The following is a 20,128-nucleotide window of genomic DNA, read 5'->3' as shown; positions in this document are numbered from 1 at the left end:
ATTGAAATATAAAGGATTACAATAAATATAAATAAAGCTTCACAATGCTCATTTTGGGTTTGGGTAGCAAGATTCAAAAAGTTCTGTTTTAACTCTTTCCTCCATTTTGTATCTTTGGGTACGAATAAGAAGCTCTTTATTCACTAGCTACTTTGTCTTTCATTCCAACATATGAAAACATTTCTGAAATCTGCATCTGAAGTGGCATTTAGATGTATTTACAGTTTAATGTAGCTCAGTGGGGACAAAGGGTGTATGGATTCATTTAACACAAATGCATAAATAATGCTTTGTTTTAAACATAAAACGTTGAATATTGATATTTGAAAAGATTTAAAACAAGAAAAGATACTTGAAATATGAAATTAAAGCCGCCAGCAGGTGGCGGCAAGTCACTGTTAACCAGCGAGTCATCGAGATTAAATCGATTCATTCAAAAATGTTGATTCATTCAGGGATGTTTTAATAAGTCACTGGCTGCGTTTACACTTGGCATTAACATGCGACCTGTATCCGGATGTTGTCCACATACACATTGTAAATACAATTGTAAACGCGCTTCTGATCGGAATGTTATCCGATCAGCGTGTCCTGCTCCAGAGGTAAGTCGAGGACGCATTGTGATCGGATCTCAGTGTAATGTAAACGCAATCCAGCCATTGTGTCTTCATTCGCAGGTCGACATCACACAAAACCCCGCCCCCTCTCTCGCGAACTGTCAGAAAAAAAGACGGCGAACACCCGTGTGGAGCGCTAGTGAGACTCCTACACTTATCTTTTCAGTATAATGAAGTTCAAACGACATAAATCAAAGTGCGATTTTGCAGGAATTGTAATCAGGCGCTAAAAATAATAGCCATTAAAAGTTCGTTGAACCAATGGGATCACTCGGGGTCCTAAGCGGACCCGATTTCGAGGGGGGACTCAATTTCTCATGACACCTTCTCCCAGCAGGACGAGACTCATGCCTTGTCCAAATACCCACATTTGCGGTCTTTGCACTTGGACTCTTAACTTTTATAAAGAATATCTCTTTGGATTTGAGACTTTAGTCTTTGCAACTTTACAGATCTTCTTTATCCACCAAGAGCTTGTAACACTCCAAAGAGAAAGGAAAAATTGAAATTGCATCATATGACCCCTTTAAGTACTGTAACGAAGTATTATTACTTCGTTACATTACACTACTGGACATATGTATGGATTTACTGAATAGTAGTGTTTGTAGTATATAATAGCAATGTAGTAAGTAATGTAGTTATTTTTTGTGTGCTTGCATCTATCTGTCTGTCTGTCTGTCTGTCTGTCTGTTTGTCTAATCTAATCTAATCTAATCTGCACATCTTTTTGGGGCAAAATGTCCCAGATGCATTAAATATGGGGCTTAAAATATTGGTGTGACACCTCTATCTGAAGTTGTTGTCTTTGAAACTGTTGTTGAATGTGAAAATAATATAAAGTATTTGGTGACGGTGAAAAGTATGTTTTAAGGAAAAAATGCCCCGATAATGAATTCAAGTATATGCAAATATTGCCCTTTAATAAAAGGAATTATTTGATTCATAAATGTATTTCCTACAATGGATTACATATATAATATATTCCTTACATATGTTTGATGTTGCTATTCTGCATGGCATTTTAAGATTAAGGTTGTCTTCTAAAACCTTGTCAGTTTGTTTCTTCAATGCAGATTAAGACTAAACATGGATTAAACTGCTCTGTCAGGAGTGGTTTTCCATCGAAAATCCCTTTAGTCTAGATAGAACTAGGCTTAGTCTATGTCTGTAAAACAATTCTATTGTGTTGGTCTTTAATCCTCTTCTTTTTTGGACTGAAAATGACTTAAAGAGAGAAAAGAAAGTGGAAATATCTTCATTGGCAGGAGGTCAGTGGGATTGTTGGAAGTTCAGGCAGGCCATTTATCAGCCCACACCCTTTTGAGATTCTGATAATGATGCTTTAGGAAGACATTTGTTCCTATGTGGCAGCCTGAGTGGGTTTTATGATTCAGAAAATTATTTAGCACTGACAAACAAAGACCATAAGTCATTAATTTATATTGACAAGATCCACAGGGTGTTCTGACCATATGCGTATGCAAAAGTTTTGTTAAAACATATGGACCCTTTTTTTAATGTGTACGTTTATAGCAGTATACCTTGTTTTATTACCATGACATTAAATAACAGAAAACTGGTTAACACTGCTGTCGCTGCATGAGGAACTGACTGCAAATTTGACATCTTTCTCTCTTCTGACCACTGTAATCAATCTCTCAATATTTTTTCCCCAAATTTGGAAAGTCATAGAATGCTGTGCCATTTTTTCTTTTGCTATTGGGGCAAATGGGTATGTAAAAATTATTTTAGTTGTAGTTTTCATTCACCTCTATATAAGTTTACCCAACTATGACGACTAATGCTTCTGAGAACCCCGTAAATGTGAAAAAGGTCTACTGGTGCTCATTTGATATGTTCATTATTCATTCGTTTTACCATGGTGAATAAGCGGAGGACTGCATCATGATGGATTTGAAAGTTCTGTGTTACTGCTTCTAGGAGGTGAAATGCAACAATCATACACAAATGCTGGTGATGGTGGAAGGCATCTTTAGGCTTGAAAGGTCCAACCAGATACAGTTGGTGGCAGGAAATCACAAGTTTACTTTGATATACTTTAAAAATGTTTTTATGTAATGCAGCAGAATATGCTGTTCATCATATGACATTCAAATTGAGTGTGTGCATTTTTCCGAAATGAGTGCAGAGTGAGCGGTGAAAGCAGCACTTGTCAAAGTTTGTGTATTTTCAGTGAGAGAGCACACCAGGGCATGCTGCATGTTGTGAAGTTTTTGTACATGTGCCACAACCTCTGCTGCCACGAGAGGAAAATGTGCGTGTGAAGATGTGAACATTTCGGGGAGGAAGACACTGTGCAGCAGGTGTTAAATCTACAGAGAACATGTGGTGCAAAATATGCCTTTTTTCATTCTGCGTGCTGCTGGAGATGAGGTCATGTTTTGGCATGGTCCATAAATATCTATCAACACAGGTGGAAATCTTCTTCTTAGTGTGTAATATCTAATACTGACTTAGTGGATGTCAGAGAGTAAAAGAGCTCAGGGCAGACAGCCAGACCAGGGCATATGGGGAGTCAAACTGAAGATGGCACAATGAGTCTCAGGGAATGTTTGGCCTGGATGTTTTATGTTGGTTTTGATATTTTTAGATTTTCATAGGACTGTGTGACTAGAGAGTAGCTTAAGTGTTTTTCTTGTATTTCAGGTTGTGATTCATGCATATGCTCAGAATCAGTGTCTTATCTCCACCCTGCCTTTCAAACTGGGGACAGACAGTCCAACGTCAAGTGACGTCCAAGTTCAACATCCAATGTTTTTTATTGTTGAATTGGTTTAGCAGTCTTGTATAGTCACAATTCGCATTAAGCCTGATTCACTTTACAGCTTATTCTGACCAAGAAGCACAGAGTTCATCTGACATCAGGGTGACAAACCAAAGTTGTGAATGTGTTTCTAAATTAAAAGTGATGAAACAAAGACAGTGTACTTCAAAATAATAGTGGGATGCATGCAAATACAAACATTCAGCCAGTTTAGTACGATTCATGGATAAGGGATTATTGGGAATCAGCACCTTATAATAGGGCTGGGCAATATGACGGTATATATCGTTACTGCAACATAAAGTGTCTATCGTTAGGGATTTTGCTATATTGTGTATTTCGCGGTATGCAAATATATCTGCGTATCATACACCTTTTGAGTGATAAGGAAACATGCATGAATGAGAAAATAAAGAGTGGGACGCACTTGGTAGAGTTATTAAGTGCAATAAGCAGTGAAAAAGAACTCAATGCGGTGCTCGCGCTGACTGACTCTCAGCCAAAGAGCACGCACTGAAAGCCCCTCTCAGACAGCATGCGATCCCGATCGCGAAAACAGATCTCTTTTGTGCTTTACTGTGCTTGAATGGTCAAATACGCACACAGTTATGTAATAATACCTGTCGTGTGGAGTATTCAAGTAAACACAGTCGGTTATTTGTTAAATAAATGTAAAACAGTTGGGTGAAAACCGGATGTGTTTCAGTATATTGGATCCGTGCAGTCGGTCTTAAAGGGACAACAGCCTTATTTACCTGCTGCTGTCTGTCATTATTAATGTTAATCATGTTTGATTGATACAGTGAAGATTATGCAGTGTTTTATTTATACACTTTATTCAATTTCTGTAATATTTCTTACTACATGTTAAATAAACCTATCCTGCTGTAGCTGAATAAATTAAACGTTTATTTCATATTTATTTGTTCTGTTGTGCTTGTAATTTGCTTCTTTTCCTTAATTTTAATAACAAAAATAAAATAAAAATAGCTATATTGAGGTACATATTATCGTGAAATAAAATTTCTCATACCGTGACATAAGATTTTGGTTATATCGCCCACCCCAACTACCTTATAATGGAATCAAAAGTATACAATGCATCCAGTTTAGTTTGATTCATGAACAAATAACAAGGAGCTGGTTGATTAAAGTGAATCAAAAATGTGTGGCACAACCAGTGTAGTCCAATTCATGAACAAATGACATGCTTTCAGTGATGTCCTTCTTAAAATGAAGCAAGCTCCTATACTTAAAGTTAGCATATTTTGCATATCCGTATTATATGTAAATGAAGATGACTCAAAATGCATATTTTTTTTTGTCATCTTTTGACAGCTCCAGGGCTTTTTTTTTTTTTTAACTACAGATTGAACTTCCGCATTTTGGTATTTCCGCCCCAAATTTGGCCATCCAAAAGAACAGATAGAGAATTACAGGCCAAATGTTTTATCAAGTTTTCTCATTTTCTCTAATTCTGTTCCCATTTGTATGACTGTGCTTGATCATGACCTGCCCCATAGAGAAATATTCAGGTGTGCAGAACTTTAGCGACATGACGAGGCTGTGGAATGATTGTGGTCTCTAAACATCATTGCAATGCTTTTAACTGCAGTGGTCTGATGGAGCGAAGCACACCATTCTCAATGACCGGACCTCTTGGCCTAATTATCTGGTTTACTGCCATTGAGTAATAAGAAAAGACCAGATTTCTGATTGCATGTCAGCATTTTTTTCTAAGAATGTGTCATCTGAAAAAACGAGATCGGGAACTACTACAGTATTAAAGAGGAACAATGTTCAGCTTACTCAAAACAACTTCCTTTTTGCCTCACAGCAATTAAGAAAGGTTGTTTAATCCCCAAAATTGGATTTATGTATTATGATAATTTGCATTATATTTGAAGCAAGTGAACCTAGAGTGAAATGTGCTAGACAATGCCATCAGCAACAGTGTTTGTTCAATTTTTACATGCAAATAAAATCACGATATTGAACTGTCATGTTTTGTTGTTCACAACCTCTTACCCACTTCCTTTTCGATGAAAGATACTGACCTTTATGGTTTCATGCTGTGTTAAGCTTAAAAAAAATGCATTGTTTTGGAAATTTAAGGGACAGTAGATTGTTCAGTTTGGTTGCGTCCTGCATGGATTAGCTGTTCATTTATGAATATTCATAATATGGGTTTAATAATGGAGCTGCCAGAAGTGGGTGTAGCATGCCTTAGCAAATAATAGCAGCTGCAGTTACATCACCAGCTCATACTGTACATTCCTACACACTAAGGGCATAGCAATTATGTGATGGCAGTTCTGAGTTACATCACTTTTATTTTTGCAGATCTCAGTTCACTGTCAAAGATCAGATTGTTGAGATCTATATGCATTTCTGTTTGGGTTTGTTAGGTTCTGTTAGAGCTGCATTATGGCAAATTATAATTATTGATTAAAAAAGGTACAAAAGCTGTCACTGGGGCAGGGCACTGGGAAATTATTTACCTCTAAAAAGTTAACTGCATATTAGTACATTAAAGGTACATGTTATTAGGGCTGGGCAAAAAATTGAATGCAATTTTCGTGCGAATCTCGTAGGTAAAGCCGCTTCTGGTGATTAGTAGTAAATCTCCAGCACGTGCTTTCAGATGGAGCAGCATTTACTACACAGAACCGTAGATCACTGACAAGCTACACAAAATCTCATTCAAAATCGCAGGCGATTCATTGCTGATTTTGAATGCGATTTTGTGTAGCTTGTCAGTGAACTACGGCTCTGTGTAGTAAATGCCGCTCCATCTTATAACACGTGCTGGAGATTTACTACTAATCACAGGAGCGGCTTTACTGACGAGATGCGCATGAAAATCGCATAGCCCTACATGTTATTACCTGAAGTGTGAATAATAGTACCTAAATTGTACATATTAGTAACCTTTGATATTGCACCACTCCCATGACGGCTTTTGTACCAGTTTTTATCTGAATGTTGATATTGTAGTTGCAATTTTTATTGTTGATTAATTGCATGGCATCTAACATGCACATCCAAAACAAGCTAAGAACTGTTTCTTAAAGTCCGTAAATCAAGAAATTAGGGCTGCATGATAAATCGCATGTGATATTTAATGCGCATCTTGTCAGTAAAGCCGGTTTTGTAATCAGCGGTAAATCTCCATCACGTGCATGCTTTCACATTGAGCAGCATTTACTACACAGAGCTGTTGTTCACTGACAAGCTGCGCAAAACCACGATCATATATGAACGTGGTTTTGCGCAGCTTGTCAGTGAACAACGGCTGTGTAGTAAATGCTGCTCCGTGTGAAAGCACGCACGTGATTTAGATTTAGAGTACAGCTGCTCAAAACACTTGGTAGAAGCAGCTGTCAGTATCAGCCACAGCAGTGCGTGTTTGATAACGTCACTTTGTTTCTCTAGAGACTCTGTTCTTTGTGAGAGAATGCAGGCCCTACTCTTTTCACTCGCTTCCTGATAATGTATCTCCTTCTGCTTTTGTTAAGTTCTCTTTTAGCTCTCTAGAAGTGCACCACCGCGATCAGGTACAGTTTTCTTTCCTAAATGAGTCTTGATGTGTGCTAGTAATAGCCACAGCTCACTAAGGATATCTGCATTGTTTATCTGTAATAATCTCTACAAGACCACAGCAGCCCATATCCATTTCCTATGGCCTGCATCATGTTTCCTCTTTTGATGTTCTTTAATTGTCTGTCAGCCACTGCTGTGTATTTGTGGCCATTACCAGTTTCAGCAACAAACAATTTGTCTTTCCATGCTAAATGTGAAACTGCTGCAAAACATGACACACAGCCCATCAGACGATGTTTGTTTAATGAACAGGTTCTGGACCAGTGAGATTTCACAAAAATCACAGTATTTTCAATGTAATATTAGTTGGGAATTTCTAGCATTTTAATCACTGTCAGCATAAATGCCTCTATACAGGGAAGAGGTGTTTTTTTTTTTTTTGCATTGTGCCAGATTAGTACATGGTATGAGGTTTTACCCCATAAGGGGAAGAGAGGAAGGAGGAGGGCACTTTCATTCTGACAGTCAACACTGTGAGGTGTGAAAAAGTTGCCCATGCATCGATAAGGGAGAGTTTTTCAGTTGTTTTGAGGTTTTATGTTTTCCTGTCAACTATGAAACCTCTTACTTGCTTAGTTGCTTTTGCTCTGTTGCCATGGTTTCCAAACATTTACTTAATTCGTATTGATGCTTGCCATATTGAAATCAAAACTGTAGAGTGGCAGCTGTGTTTTGTACAGAGCATCCTGGAGGAGATTTCTGAAGACTAATCTTACTTATTGATATGAATATTATTATAAAATGGTGCAACAGTAATGAGTAGCTGTGCCTAAAGTTTGATTGGGGGAATATGAAACTAGTATACACTGTTAGTATTAAAGTTTGGTGTCGCTACAATTTTTATGTTTTTGAAAAGTCTATTTTGCTCGCCAAGGTTGCATTTATTTGTGAATTATTATTATTACAATTTAAAGGGATACTCCACCCCAAAATGAAAATTTGTCATTAATCACTTAACGCCATATCGTTCCAAACCCGTAAAAGCTTTGTTCGTCTTCAGAACACAATTTAAGATATTTTGGATGAAAACCGGGAGGCTTGTGAATGTCCCATTGCCTGCCAAGTAAATTACACTGTCAAGGCCCAGAAAAGTATGAAAGACATCATCGGAATAGTCCATCTGCCATCAGTGGTTCAACCGTAACATTATGAAGCGACGAGAATATTTTTTGGAATATTTTTTAGAAAACAAAAATAACGATTTTATTCAACAATTCGTCTCCTCTGTCTCTCCGCATCACCGTAGCGCCAGTTTGGAGAATATGCGCTGAACGCAAACTGCGTACGCTCTTCTGTGTCAGCCGCGCTGCACGGATGCACTGTTTTCGTTCAAATCAAAGCGTAAATACACGTAGAAAACGTATCCTTGTGTCGCGGCTGACACAGAAGAGCTTACACAGTATGCAGCAGGCAATGGGACAGTCACAAGCCTACCGGTTTTCATCCAAAATATCTTAAATTGTGTTCCGAAGACGAACGAAGCTTTTACGGGTTTGGAACGACATGGAGGGAAGTGATTAATGACAAAATTTTCATTTTGGGGTGGATTAACCCTTTAAAATAATGGTTTGGTTTTCTATTATATATATATACAATATTTCACAGAAGTGAGTACACCCCTCACATTTTTGTAAATATTTTATATCTTTTCATGTGACAACACTGAAGAAATGACACTTTGCTACAATGTAAAGTAGTGAGTGTACAGCTTGTATAACAGTGTAAATTTGCTGTCCCCTCAAAATAACTCAACACACAGCCATTAATGTCTAAACTGCTGGCCACAAAAGTTAGTACACCCCTAAGTGAAAATGCCCAAATTGGGCCCAAAGTGTCAATATTTTGTGTGGCCACCATTATTTTCCAGCACTGCCTTAACCCTCTTGGGCATGGAGTTCACCAGAGCTTCACAGGTTGCCACTGGAGTCCTCTTTCACTCCTCCATGATGCCATCACGGAGCTGGTGGATGTTAGAGACCTTGAAATGCTGCTTCCTTCTGGGACGACAGCCATGCAGACCAATTTGATGCAGTGTGCGGTGTATGGTCTGAGCACTGACAGGCTGACCCCCCACCCCTTCAACCTCTGCAGCAATGCTGGCAGCACTCGTACGTCTTATTTCCCAAACACAACCTCTGGATATGATGCTGAGCACGTGCACTCAACATCTTTGGTCGACCATGGCGAGGCCTGTTCTGAGTGGAACCTGTACACTAATGAGTCACATGACACCGGGGAGAGAAAATGGCTAATTGGGCCCAATTTGGACATTTTCACTTAGTGGTGTACTCACTTTTGTGGCCAGCGGTTTAGACATTAATGGCTGTGTGTTGAGTTATTTTGAGGGGACAGCAAATTTACACTGTTATACAAGCTGTACACTCACTACTTTACATTGTAGCAAAGTGTCATTTCTTCAGTGTTGTCACATGAAAATATATAATAAAATATTTACAAAAATGTGAGGGGTGTACTCACTTCTGTGAGATAATATATATATATTCTATTCTATTGTATTAGCCTATATATTTTAAATGTAATTTATTGCTGTATTTGCAACACTGAATTTTCAGCAGCCATTTCTCCAGTCTTCAGTGACCATCATTCTTCATTCTAATACGTTGATTTGATGCTCAAAAACATTTACTATTATCAGTGTAGAAAACCGTTGTGCTGATTAATATTTCTGTGGAAACCACGATACATTATTTTCAGGATTTTTTAAAGAATAGAAAGTAGCAATTATTTTGAATATAAATCTTTTGTAACATTATAAAAGTCTTTACTGTCACTTTTGATCCATTTAATGCATGCCTGCTGAATAATTATTTTCTTAACTAAAGAAAAAAAAAACTTATTGACTCCAAACTTTTGAATAGTTGTGTATGTAAAAAAAAAGAAAAAAGTATGCAACAATAAGTGCTTCAAACAGTAGCACCACTGAATGGTTTTCAGTAGTCATATATATATATATATATAAAAAAAGGTTATTTTGCTTCTTTGACTCACCTTTAAAATATTAAATTGACCGTATGATCCAATATTAAGTCAAGCAAAACTTGTGAGTGGTATTGTTCTGATTCATTCATCACTTTTGAAGTGGAAGGTCAAGTGCGTTGTATTCTGAGATATACAGTATTCCTGCTAGATGCTCTGTTAAATACTGCACATTCTGACAAATATGCATATTTTGTTCATAGTACTAGTAGTATGTTATCCTGAACATAGCCAGTTGCCTCAAATGTGTTTTATGTGTTTTCTTCTAGAGTGATGGCGTCCACAGTGACTCTGGAAGATGCTCTGTCCAATGTGGACCTGCTGGAGGAGCTGCCGTTACCAGATCAGCAGCCCTGTATTGAGCCTCTGCCCTCCTCCCTCATTTATCAGGTAACAACTGACCTGAGAGCAACTGACCTAGATCTTCAGTGTATTTTAAAACATATAAACCCAAAATACAAGATGTACCAAACAGTGCTTGCATAACCAGACTTTTTCTTTTTACCACCCTTAGCCCAACTTCAACACCAACTTTGAGGACCGCAATGCTTTTGTGACAGGCATCGCCCGTTACATCGAGCAGGCCACCGTCCACTCCAGCATGGTAAGATCTTAACATTTCCACACAAACAGGCAATTGTTCAACTCTATCTTCACTAGCTAACCTTCTTTAAATCACCAAACCTCGACTCTGTCACAGCTCCGTTAAGCTGACCTTGACTGTCCGAACCAGTCCATGAAGCCAGCCCTCTGGAAGTCCTGCTAAAGGAGTCTGTCAGGGGCTTGAATGGATTTAAGAGGGCCCATTAGACTCTCTCATTGTCTGCATTCACCATGCTTATTTGAGCAGCCTGGCCAAGCGGAGTGGGCCGCTCTGAATGGTTTTTGTATTGAATGTGAACTGCTGTGTGCTCTATTAGTGAGAGGTAATAGCTGTGAGGGACTGTTTGACATCATTGAGGAAATGAAGAGTGTGTGTGGAAGTAGTGTGGGGCTACACACACACACACACACAAAGTCTCAGTGTGTCTATGAAAAAGTGAAAGTTTTTTTTTTGTTACTCTAGGGGAGACTTTCTTCAAAGTTTCTTTAGAAAGTTGTTAAGATTTTAAGATTAAGTGGGTTAATCTGTTCTCTGGCAATTTATTCAACATGAAATAAAGGTTTATTGTAGAATCTGCATTTAAAGTAATAATACATTGGGCTTAAATTCTGAGGTCACTAGTGCAGAAATCTGTTTATTTTGCATTATTTATTTATTTAGGTATTGTTTAATTATTTTTTAATTGAAAATGTTGAATATTAAATTAGCGTCACAATTTAACTGTATCTAAGAAATTGACAATATTATTGCAATAATCTAAAACTATGTTTTGAGGAAAAAATTAAAAACATTTTTAAATATAATCAATCAATCGATCAATTAATATTGTATTTTATTTAGAAAAAAAATCCAGATTTTTCAGTGTGGCCTCAGACTTTTGGACCCCACTGTATGTAGAATAAGTCTGTGTGCTTTCATTTGCACCAGTGTATTATAATTTCATGGAGAACTTTTGCTGTGTGTTACAGAATGAGATGTTAGAGGAAGGACAGGAGTATGCCGTGATGCTGTATACCTGGAGGAGCTGTTCAAGAGCTATTCCTCAGGTAAATTAGTCACGCCTAAAGCCAGTCAAAAAACTCACAGCACCACCTGTGAGTCTGTTGTTTTGACCCTCTCCATCTGTCCTTCTCTCAGGTGAAATGTAATGAACAGCCCAACAGGGTGGAGATCTATGAGAAGACAGTGGAGGTGCTTGAGCCTGAAGTCACTAAACTAATGAACTTCATGTACTTTCAGGTAAAGATTAACGCTATTTTCTAGATTTTAATACAAGATGTTGTAAGATGCACTAATGCTTCTCTCTCATTTTACTTCACTCTCAGAGGACAGCAATAGATCGCTTCTGCGGGGAAGTGCGTCGACTGTGTCACGCCGAGCGGAGGAAGGACTTTGTGTCTGAAGCCTATCTGCTCACGTTGGGGAAGTTCATCAACATGTTTGCCGTGCTGGACGAACTTAAGAACATGAAGTGCAGTGTCAAAAACGATCACTCCGCCTACAAGAGGTAACCACAGACTGCTTTCTGCAAGCCTCAGTTTTGCATCTTAGCCTTGTCATTAATTCATGCATCCTGTAGATGGCAGTCATTCTACATCTGGATTCTTCTGCTCAGTCATTATCACTGTAGAATACCCTATTTTTTGGTGCTTCATTGGCATTTCAAACTCAGAATTTTTTTTATTTGTCAGTAAGACATTTTTTAAAACCAATTAATACTTTTATTCAGCAAATATGCATTAAATTGGTCAAAACTGACAGTAAATATATTTAAAATGTTACAAAAGATTTCAATTTAATGCTGTTCTTTTAAACTTTCGGTTCATCAAAGAATCCTGAAAAAAAAAGATCATGTTTTCCACAAATATGTCAACATTAATAATAAGAAGAAATGTTTCTTGAGCACCAAATCAGCATATTAGAATGATTTCTGAAGGATCATCTGACAGTGGAAACTGAAATAATGACTGCTGAAAATGTATCTTTGTATCTGTATTCAATGCCATCACATGAATAACTTGCATTTCAAACTCTATTTGATAATTGGTGTGTTTGTTCATATACAGATACACCACATAAATATATATATTTTGCCTGTGACTGTAAAATGCTCAAGTCTGCACCATTTTCCAAGCTGAAGCAGTGTAGTGGGATATTGTTAGTGATATATTCTTGTTCATTAGCTGCATACTCATTATCTTACACTTGTTGAAATAGCCATACAGGAGTCCACAGTGTCAAAATAAAGTTATGGTAAATGGAACAGAGATGCTGCACATCTATGTGTCATCAAGACACTAGAGCGGTTTAGTTTTTTTACCCCTTTCTTTCAAGGTGTCCGTGTGAGTTGGTGTATCTGCATAGATTTAAGTTTATTTTCAGTGTGCCTACTTGCTGAACACACTTTATGAAATGTCAAATTTGTCAACCACCTATCCAGTTTTCCACCTCATGACACTTTTCTCGTCACTCTCTTGCTGTCTCTTTCTATGTCTCTATATTTCTATGTCTTTTTTTATTGTGTTTTTCTTTCTAGGTCTCAACATTACAGTTGTTTTTTGTTTTTCCCTGCTGGCCAGTAGATCAGACTTACTGCCAACATTTACACTGTCCCCACCACAAAAACAAAAGCAACATATTTTTAATAAGTTTCAGACAATATTTGTATTTGTCATTACATTTTTGTTTTCTTAAAAAAGAATCCAACAAATACTTACATTTGGCCTGAATTATGCATAATTGTTTGTCATAGTGACATATAGTGCTTGAGCTGGCTTAATTGTGATATGTTCTGTGTCAGTCTTTCTCGTCTTTGCTTATATTTTTCTCTCTGTCCATCAGAGCTGCCCAGTTCCTGAGGAAAATGTCAGAGCCATCCTCCATTCAGGAATCTCAGAACTTATCCATGTTCCTGGCCAACCATAACAAGATAACTCAGGTACCACACCATAATCTGTAAACTAACACTTAATACTGAGAAAATGTATTGACTAAAGTATCCAAAGAAACAAGCAGTGTTGATTTGTTTTGCAACTGTAGTGAAGACATATTTGTGTTTAATGTAGACCATCTCTTGAACAGAAATTCACTAAATTGACTTCAAGTCCCTGGACACAGCAGCATAATAAACACAAATACATGCAGCAGTGTTTTAGACATGTTCTGTGTATGAGTTGCTGATATTGACGAGCATCTCTGTTTCAGTCCCTACAGCAGCAGCTTGAGGTGATTAGTGGATATGATGAGCTGTTGGGAGACATTGTTAACCTGTGTGTGGACTACTACGAAAACAAGATGTACCTCACCCCCAATGAGAAACACATGCTACTAAAAGTAAGCATATATTTTTTAAACGATACATTTACAATTACAAAAAAGTAGAACAAAGTGCCACTGTGTTTCTGGGTAAGGATAGTATTATGTTTTTGCTAATCTTTCTTAGCCTTTTTACCATATTAAATGTAAATCTTGATATTTATGTATCATAATCAAGCAGTCACTGTTACTAACTAGATTACTATGTAAAAATCTATATACTGTTAAGGATTTTTTCCCCACAAAGTTTTTGCCATAGTTTGGTGTGACTGTGTCTTGTAGGTGATGGGCTTTGGTCTTTATCTCATGGATGGAACCAACAGCAACATCTACAAACTGGATGCCAAGAAGAGAATCAACCTCACGAAAATTGACAAGTTTTTCAAGGTGTGTGTCTGTCTGTGTGCTTTTGATAATATGAAATCTCTGACCTTCAGAAATGGAAATGCATTTGAGATGCATGTTAAAACCTGGTGTAAACCACAGTCTGTCTCTTCACTTGTGTTGGGATCGCCCGAGGCGCATTTTAACTTGATTTGCCATTCTGCCCTACCCCTACAGCAATTGCAGGTAGTGCCTCTGTTTGGTGACATGCAGATTGAGCTGGCCCGCTATATCAAAACCAGCGCTCACTATGAGGAAAACAAATCCAGGTGGGTGTCGTAGGATGCCATACATAAATGTGAACACTTTAATTAAAGAGTAGATAACCCAAAATGTAAATCTGCCCTTCCAAACTTTATCTTTTTTTAAAGGTATTTTTAATAATGTACTGGCTGCTCTTTTCCAATACACTGCAATGATTGGAAAAAAAAAAATAAAAAATCAAAAATTGCTTTTGGTGATCAAAAGCATCATTGGAAATATGCATTGAAAATAGCCAAATGTTGTTCTATTTACTATACCCTTCCATGTTTTTTTTTAATTGCCTGGCCTCCCCCATCCTCTAGGTGGTCGTGCACATCTGCAGGCAGTAGCCCACAGTATAATATTTGCGAGCAGATGATTCAAATCCGTGAAGACCACATGCGCTTCATTTCTGAGCTGGCTCGCTACAGCAACAGTGAGGTGAGAGGCTTTTAAAAAAGCAAACACTTTCTTTTCTTCGCTGTCTTTCTAAACAAATGCAGTGCAGACTCCCCAGTCATCATGCACTGACGCATACTGCCAATGACGTTGGGGTATGAAATGTCTATTACCTAATATGCCAAATTACTTTCTATTTCTGAGCATAAGACCTCTGTTGTTTAGCATCACATTAAAGCAGTTATTGCTTATTTGGATTGGATTTAAATCAAAATTTTGGCTGCAGTAATGTTCTGCAGTATTGACATATATATTGACACATTGATTGATATATATATTTCAAATGTTTTTTTTTAGTGTCTCTTATGCTGAGACTGTAAAATACCTGTTTTTATTTTAATGTAATTTATTCTTGTAATGGCACTTCGTCGTCAGTAAGTCACATGATCTTCAGAGATCTTTATAATATGCTAATTTTGTGCTCAAGTAACATTTCTTGTTATTAAAAAATGTTAATATTTTTGTGGAATTCGTGATCGACTTTTTCCAGGATTCTTTGATAAATAGAAAGTTCAAAATAACAGCATTTATTTAAAATATAATTTATTTGTAGCAATGTAAAAATCTTTACTGTCACTTTTGATCAGTTTCGTGCATCCTTGCTGGAAAAAAAGTGTTCATACGGTATATTCTACTAGTGCTCTAGTGGTAACTATGGTAAAAATTGCTAATTAAACGGAATAAGCCTCAGCATAGTGGATGCTGAAAAATCTCTTTTAGAAGTGCATTAATGGTTGGAATCATACAGCTTAATGAGAATCAGAAGCTACAGTGGATTACGTTGCACTTGTTGAGTTTGTTTTTGCTCATGTGAGTAGATTTCAGCAATATTCATTAGCTATGGGAGGGCGAGCAGCTTGCGCTTCATACATGATTCCCTTTTCCTTGGCTGAATGGGTTCAAGGCTCAATCTCGGCAACTTGAAATTTGCATTCAGAACCACGGGCTGTATTCTTACAGAAGAATATGGAAATGTGAGGGGAGGAGGCCAGCTTGGGATTGAATTAAGACATGGCAGCAGCACTGTAATGAGAACGTAATGGCAGCCAGAGGACAACTGGTCCGCTATCAGTGACAGCATGTCAGGGGTTTTAACACACAGTGCTTGTCTTGTGCTGTCTTGGACTGCTGAAACAAATGCACAGATATGTGGGTTTTGACATTTCCTCCTGTGTTTGTTCATTTCGATTGCAGCCCTTGCTTCTGTAGATGTGGCAGGGATCCTGGAGTTTTGTCATTAGGTTGTGTGAAGAGAATTCAGTGGTTCATTAATTTGCTAATTTTCTCTCTGTAATGATAGTAGTCGTGTTATACGTTATGTTATCTTGTTTACTTGCCTCCTTTTCTCATTTTTGCAGGTAGTGACGGGCTCAGGGCGTCAGGAGGCTCAGAAGACGGACTCTGAATACAGGAAGCTGTTTGAGCTGGCTCTGCAGGGTCTGCAGCTGCTCTCTCAGTGGAGCGCTCAGGTCATGGAAGTGGTGAGTGGACTTGTCACTCATATTTATGTATGAGACCCCTAACCAGGGAAAGGTGAACTCCAACTTTTGAGTCGTGATGATTTGATGAGTCGTGGGTGACATATGGCTGAATCCCTGGTTTCATGCTGTTCTTTTGTATATTTGCCTGATAAAAGACAAAGCTCCCAAAATCACTCAAAAACAGTCGAATTATTCTTAAAAACTGTCCTGAAACGGAATCTCCATTAATGTTTTGTGCAAAATGAATTAAATTCAGGAATTTTGGAGCCATGGATACCTGTGCTTGCAATTGAGATGTGCGAAACTACATACAATCAGGTCCAAAAGTTTGAGACAACATTTAAAGTCTGGGGTTCAAAACCTGGAAAAGTGTTCGTTTGTTAGTTTTATTATTATTATTTATTTATTTATTAATTTCATAAAGATTGTATTGCCATGTACGTTATGGTGTATAATAAAATATTAAAGGGGTGGTTCAGTGTTTTTTTTCTAGGCTTGATTGTGTTTATGGGGTGCAGTCTAACATGTTAATGCTTTGTTTTAAAAAAAAACGCATTATTTTTCACATAATTTACCTTTATTCCACACCGCTCTGTCGCTTCTCTAAGAAACACGCTGATCATTTCCTGCTTTTATGAAGCCCCTCCCTCAGAAATAGGACTCTGATGGGCTCTGATTGGTTAGCTAGCCCCGTCTCTAGTGCGCGTCTAAATGTCCCGCCCCTCACCTCAGCGGCATGTGCTCCAGTTGTATTGTAAACAAGGCGTCGTTAATATCGCTTATCAGTTTGAGCCCGATTGAGAAGCAGAGGATATTATTGAAGAGGATTGTGCAGAACTTGTGCAAGCAAGGCTTTTAATGGTAGGCCTATGTTTTTTGCTTGTTGTTGTCTCATACTTTTAGATACGCTGTTATTTGTAAATGCTACTGCTTATGTTAGCTTTTAATATATGGTCCCCTCCCTCAGAAATAGGCGATGGGCTCTGATTGGTTAGCTAGCCCAGTGTGTTGTGATTGGCTAAACCGTCTCTAGTGCGCGTCTAAGGGACGCCAGGAACAGTATTAAGAACTGCTGCTTTAGAACATTGATTTTGAAACTTGTGAATCCATTAGAATGGTTAGAAGACAGAATCGCGATTCATATATGAATATATTTTTACGTGCACCTATAGTTTTCTCTTCCTCTTCTCTAAAGCAGCGCAGGCCTCGCCCCCTTTGCCGCCTTTTCCCGAGGGCGGGGTTTATCTGGGTTTGTGATGTCACGAACCCGGGAAGTAACTTGTTGTAGTCCCTACCAGCCGTTTTTGTAGGCATTAAACTGCCAGAATTTTAAAAGACGATATCTCCATTTGCATTGATCTTTCAGCTTCGTAACTTTGCAGATATTGTTTATGCTCAAACAGCAACATTACACACTAACTAACATTAAAAAAGTGAAATCGCAATTAACCACCCCTTTAAGCATTATATAAAATGTTGAAATATTTAAAATTTTCCATTATTTCTGTGTCAGCAATGAGCAAATTTTGACACTTTTTTTGCAAATTGTGTCCTGGTTTCTTTCCCCTCTCTCTGTCTAGTTTCCTGTAACTCTCAGCTGTCCTGTTTGTTAATATAAGAATAAATATAAAACAAAGTAATAATTCATGTGCAGGTGCATCATGCCTGTAATAAGCTACATAATATTTCCAGTCTTACTGTGTCTTTTTCTTTAAGTATAATATCTTTACAAAAGATTTAAGAGTAAGGAAGAAAAATAAACCATATTACACGCACTTGAGATGCTTGTCGGTCAACTCTAAAATGTTTTTTTGTGTTCTTCATGAAGTATACAGTCCTCCAAAAGAAGATTAATGAACATGCTATGTGCTTTGTAACAGTCTATCAGCAATAACAAATACCAGCCTGTCAAAAGCTCTTTTAATGAGTGTTGTCTGAGAGAAGTGTCTAGTCTCTGAGAGCTGTTGAATTGAGTTACTCAAAACGCCAAGATGAATTTTCTCAGATTTTGCTCAAGTCCTTGCACAAGGACAGTCATTCACACCATGTACTTCATCAGGAGGAAAGCCAATTTACTAAAGACTAACCTTTAATTTCCAGTATCACTAACTCACCGTTCAAGACAGCGCTTGAACCTCGTTCATTGAATAGACGGGGTCATTCCCCTGGTGTGCATTCTTTTTTGGGTCCACAAGGCCAGCCATGTTTTTCACCTTTCAATCGAATCTCTTTCAGTTCCAGCTATACTTTTTTTTTTTCCTCTGAGCAAAACATTATGTTGTCGATCTTGTGAAATATTGTTGCCATGGAAACAGCCTGAAGCAAGTCCATTCTTGTTAATTAGTAAAATGGGTTTTGGTATTTGTAGCAAATTAGGCTAGGGATGGAGATGATGGACCATAGTTTCTGAAATTTGTGAAGCAGCTTTGAAGATAACATTTGATTTTCTTACATCTCTTGCAGAATAATCATCATAAGCAATTATACGTGAAAGATTATAAAATGTTTTTCTTTTTGCAGTATTCTTGGAAGTTGGTGCACCCCACAGATAAATACTCCAACAAAGAATGCCCAGACAATGCTGAGGAGTATGAACGTGCCACTAGATACAACTACACCAGCGAAGAGAAATTTGCTCTGGTGGAGGTCAGTTCACCTGCAGGTCCAAAGCTCAGCTGTGTTGCATTGTAATTATAAGCAAAAAATATATGCACAAACATTTTAAAAGCCATTGCACCTCTATGACCTCTACTGTAAATTAAATATACTGCTATAAGGTGGATTTATTGGATGATGATGAATTTATTCAGGTTTTTCTTAAATTACTTAATTATACATTTGAATTCATTTTAATTATTATATATTTTAATTAATTTTAATTTGTATAATTTATTTATTATTGTATTTTTATATTTTTATTTTATTTTTATTATTTATTTAGAATGACTAAAATTTAGTATTAAACTCTGCGTTGGCCTGTGTTTGGAATCAGCCTAACAATTCCTTCTCTGAATGAACCCACTGAATCATTTCAATGACTGAATTAACATTAGTGATTTTTGATTAGAAATCAAGAACTTTTGTGGGCTTAATGTTCATAAAATGTAATTCAGTGTTAAGTGACTGATATTGTTTAGTATATGTGACCCTGGACCACAAAACCAGTCATAAGGGTCAATTTTACGAAATCAAGATTTATACATCATCTGAAAGCTGAATAAATAAACGTTTCATTGATGTATGGTTTGTTAGGATAGGACAATATTTGGCCAAGATACAACTTTTTGAAAATCTGGAATCTGAGGGTGCAAAAAAATCTAAATATTGAGAAAATCGCCTTTAAAGTTGTCCAAATGAAGTCTTTAGCAATGCATATTACTTATCAAAAATTAAGTTTTGATATATTTACAGTAGGAAATTTACAAAATATCTTCATGGAACATGATCTTTACTGTTATTAAAGGTCATTTAATGAATTTTAATGATTTTCAATGCCCCGCAGAAACCCTGCCTTTGTTGGAAAAGTAAATTAATAATTTTAATTATGTTTGCTTATAACAATTTTCAGTAACAGTATTTCATATTACAGTAAATTTATACACTCTAAAAAATGCTGGGTTGTTTCAACCCAATTTTG

General features: G+C 37.2%; 1 protein-coding gene across 2 annotated transcripts in view; it reads left to right on the top strand.

The window, feature by feature from the left end:
- Positions 1 to 20,128, top strand: part of LOC107685293 (cytoplasmic FMR1-interacting protein 1 homolog) — a 40,192-nt gene that overhangs the window by 911 nt on the left and 19,153 nt on the right. For both annotated transcript variants that reach the window (XM_016481825.1, XM_016481824.1), the window contains exons 2-13: positions 10,275 to 10,395; positions 10,520 to 10,609; positions 11,578 to 11,655; positions 11,747 to 11,848; positions 11,935 to 12,116; positions 13,451 to 13,547; positions 13,814 to 13,942; positions 14,207 to 14,311; positions 14,486 to 14,577; positions 14,875 to 14,992; positions 16,369 to 16,491; positions 19,012 to 19,137. In XM_016481825.1, coding sequence (XP_016337311.1) covers positions 10,279 to 10,395; positions 10,520 to 10,609; positions 11,578 to 11,655; positions 11,747 to 11,848; positions 11,935 to 12,116; positions 13,451 to 13,547; positions 13,814 to 13,942; positions 14,207 to 14,311; positions 14,486 to 14,577; positions 14,875 to 14,992; positions 16,369 to 16,491; positions 19,012 to 19,137 — 1,359 coding nt within the window. In that variant the 5' untranslated portion in view covers positions 10,275 to 10,278. The remainder of the gene's footprint in view (positions 1 to 10,274; positions 10,396 to 10,519; positions 10,610 to 11,577; positions 11,656 to 11,746; positions 11,849 to 11,934; positions 12,117 to 13,450; positions 13,548 to 13,813; positions 13,943 to 14,206; positions 14,312 to 14,485; positions 14,578 to 14,874; positions 14,993 to 16,368; positions 16,492 to 19,011; positions 19,138 to 20,128) is intronic.

This window comes from Sinocyclocheilus anshuiensis, unplaced genomic scaffold, assembly GCF_001515605.1.
Source record: "Sinocyclocheilus anshuiensis isolate Anshui unplaced genomic scaffold, SAMN03320099.WGS_v1.1 scaffold385, whole genome shotgun sequence".
NCBI classification, from domain to species: domain Eukaryota; kingdom Metazoa; phylum Chordata; class Actinopteri; order Cypriniformes; family Cyprinidae; genus Sinocyclocheilus; species Sinocyclocheilus anshuiensis.
Note: the sequence above shows the minus strand (reverse complement) of the source record. Positions and strands in the feature narration are given on the sequence as shown.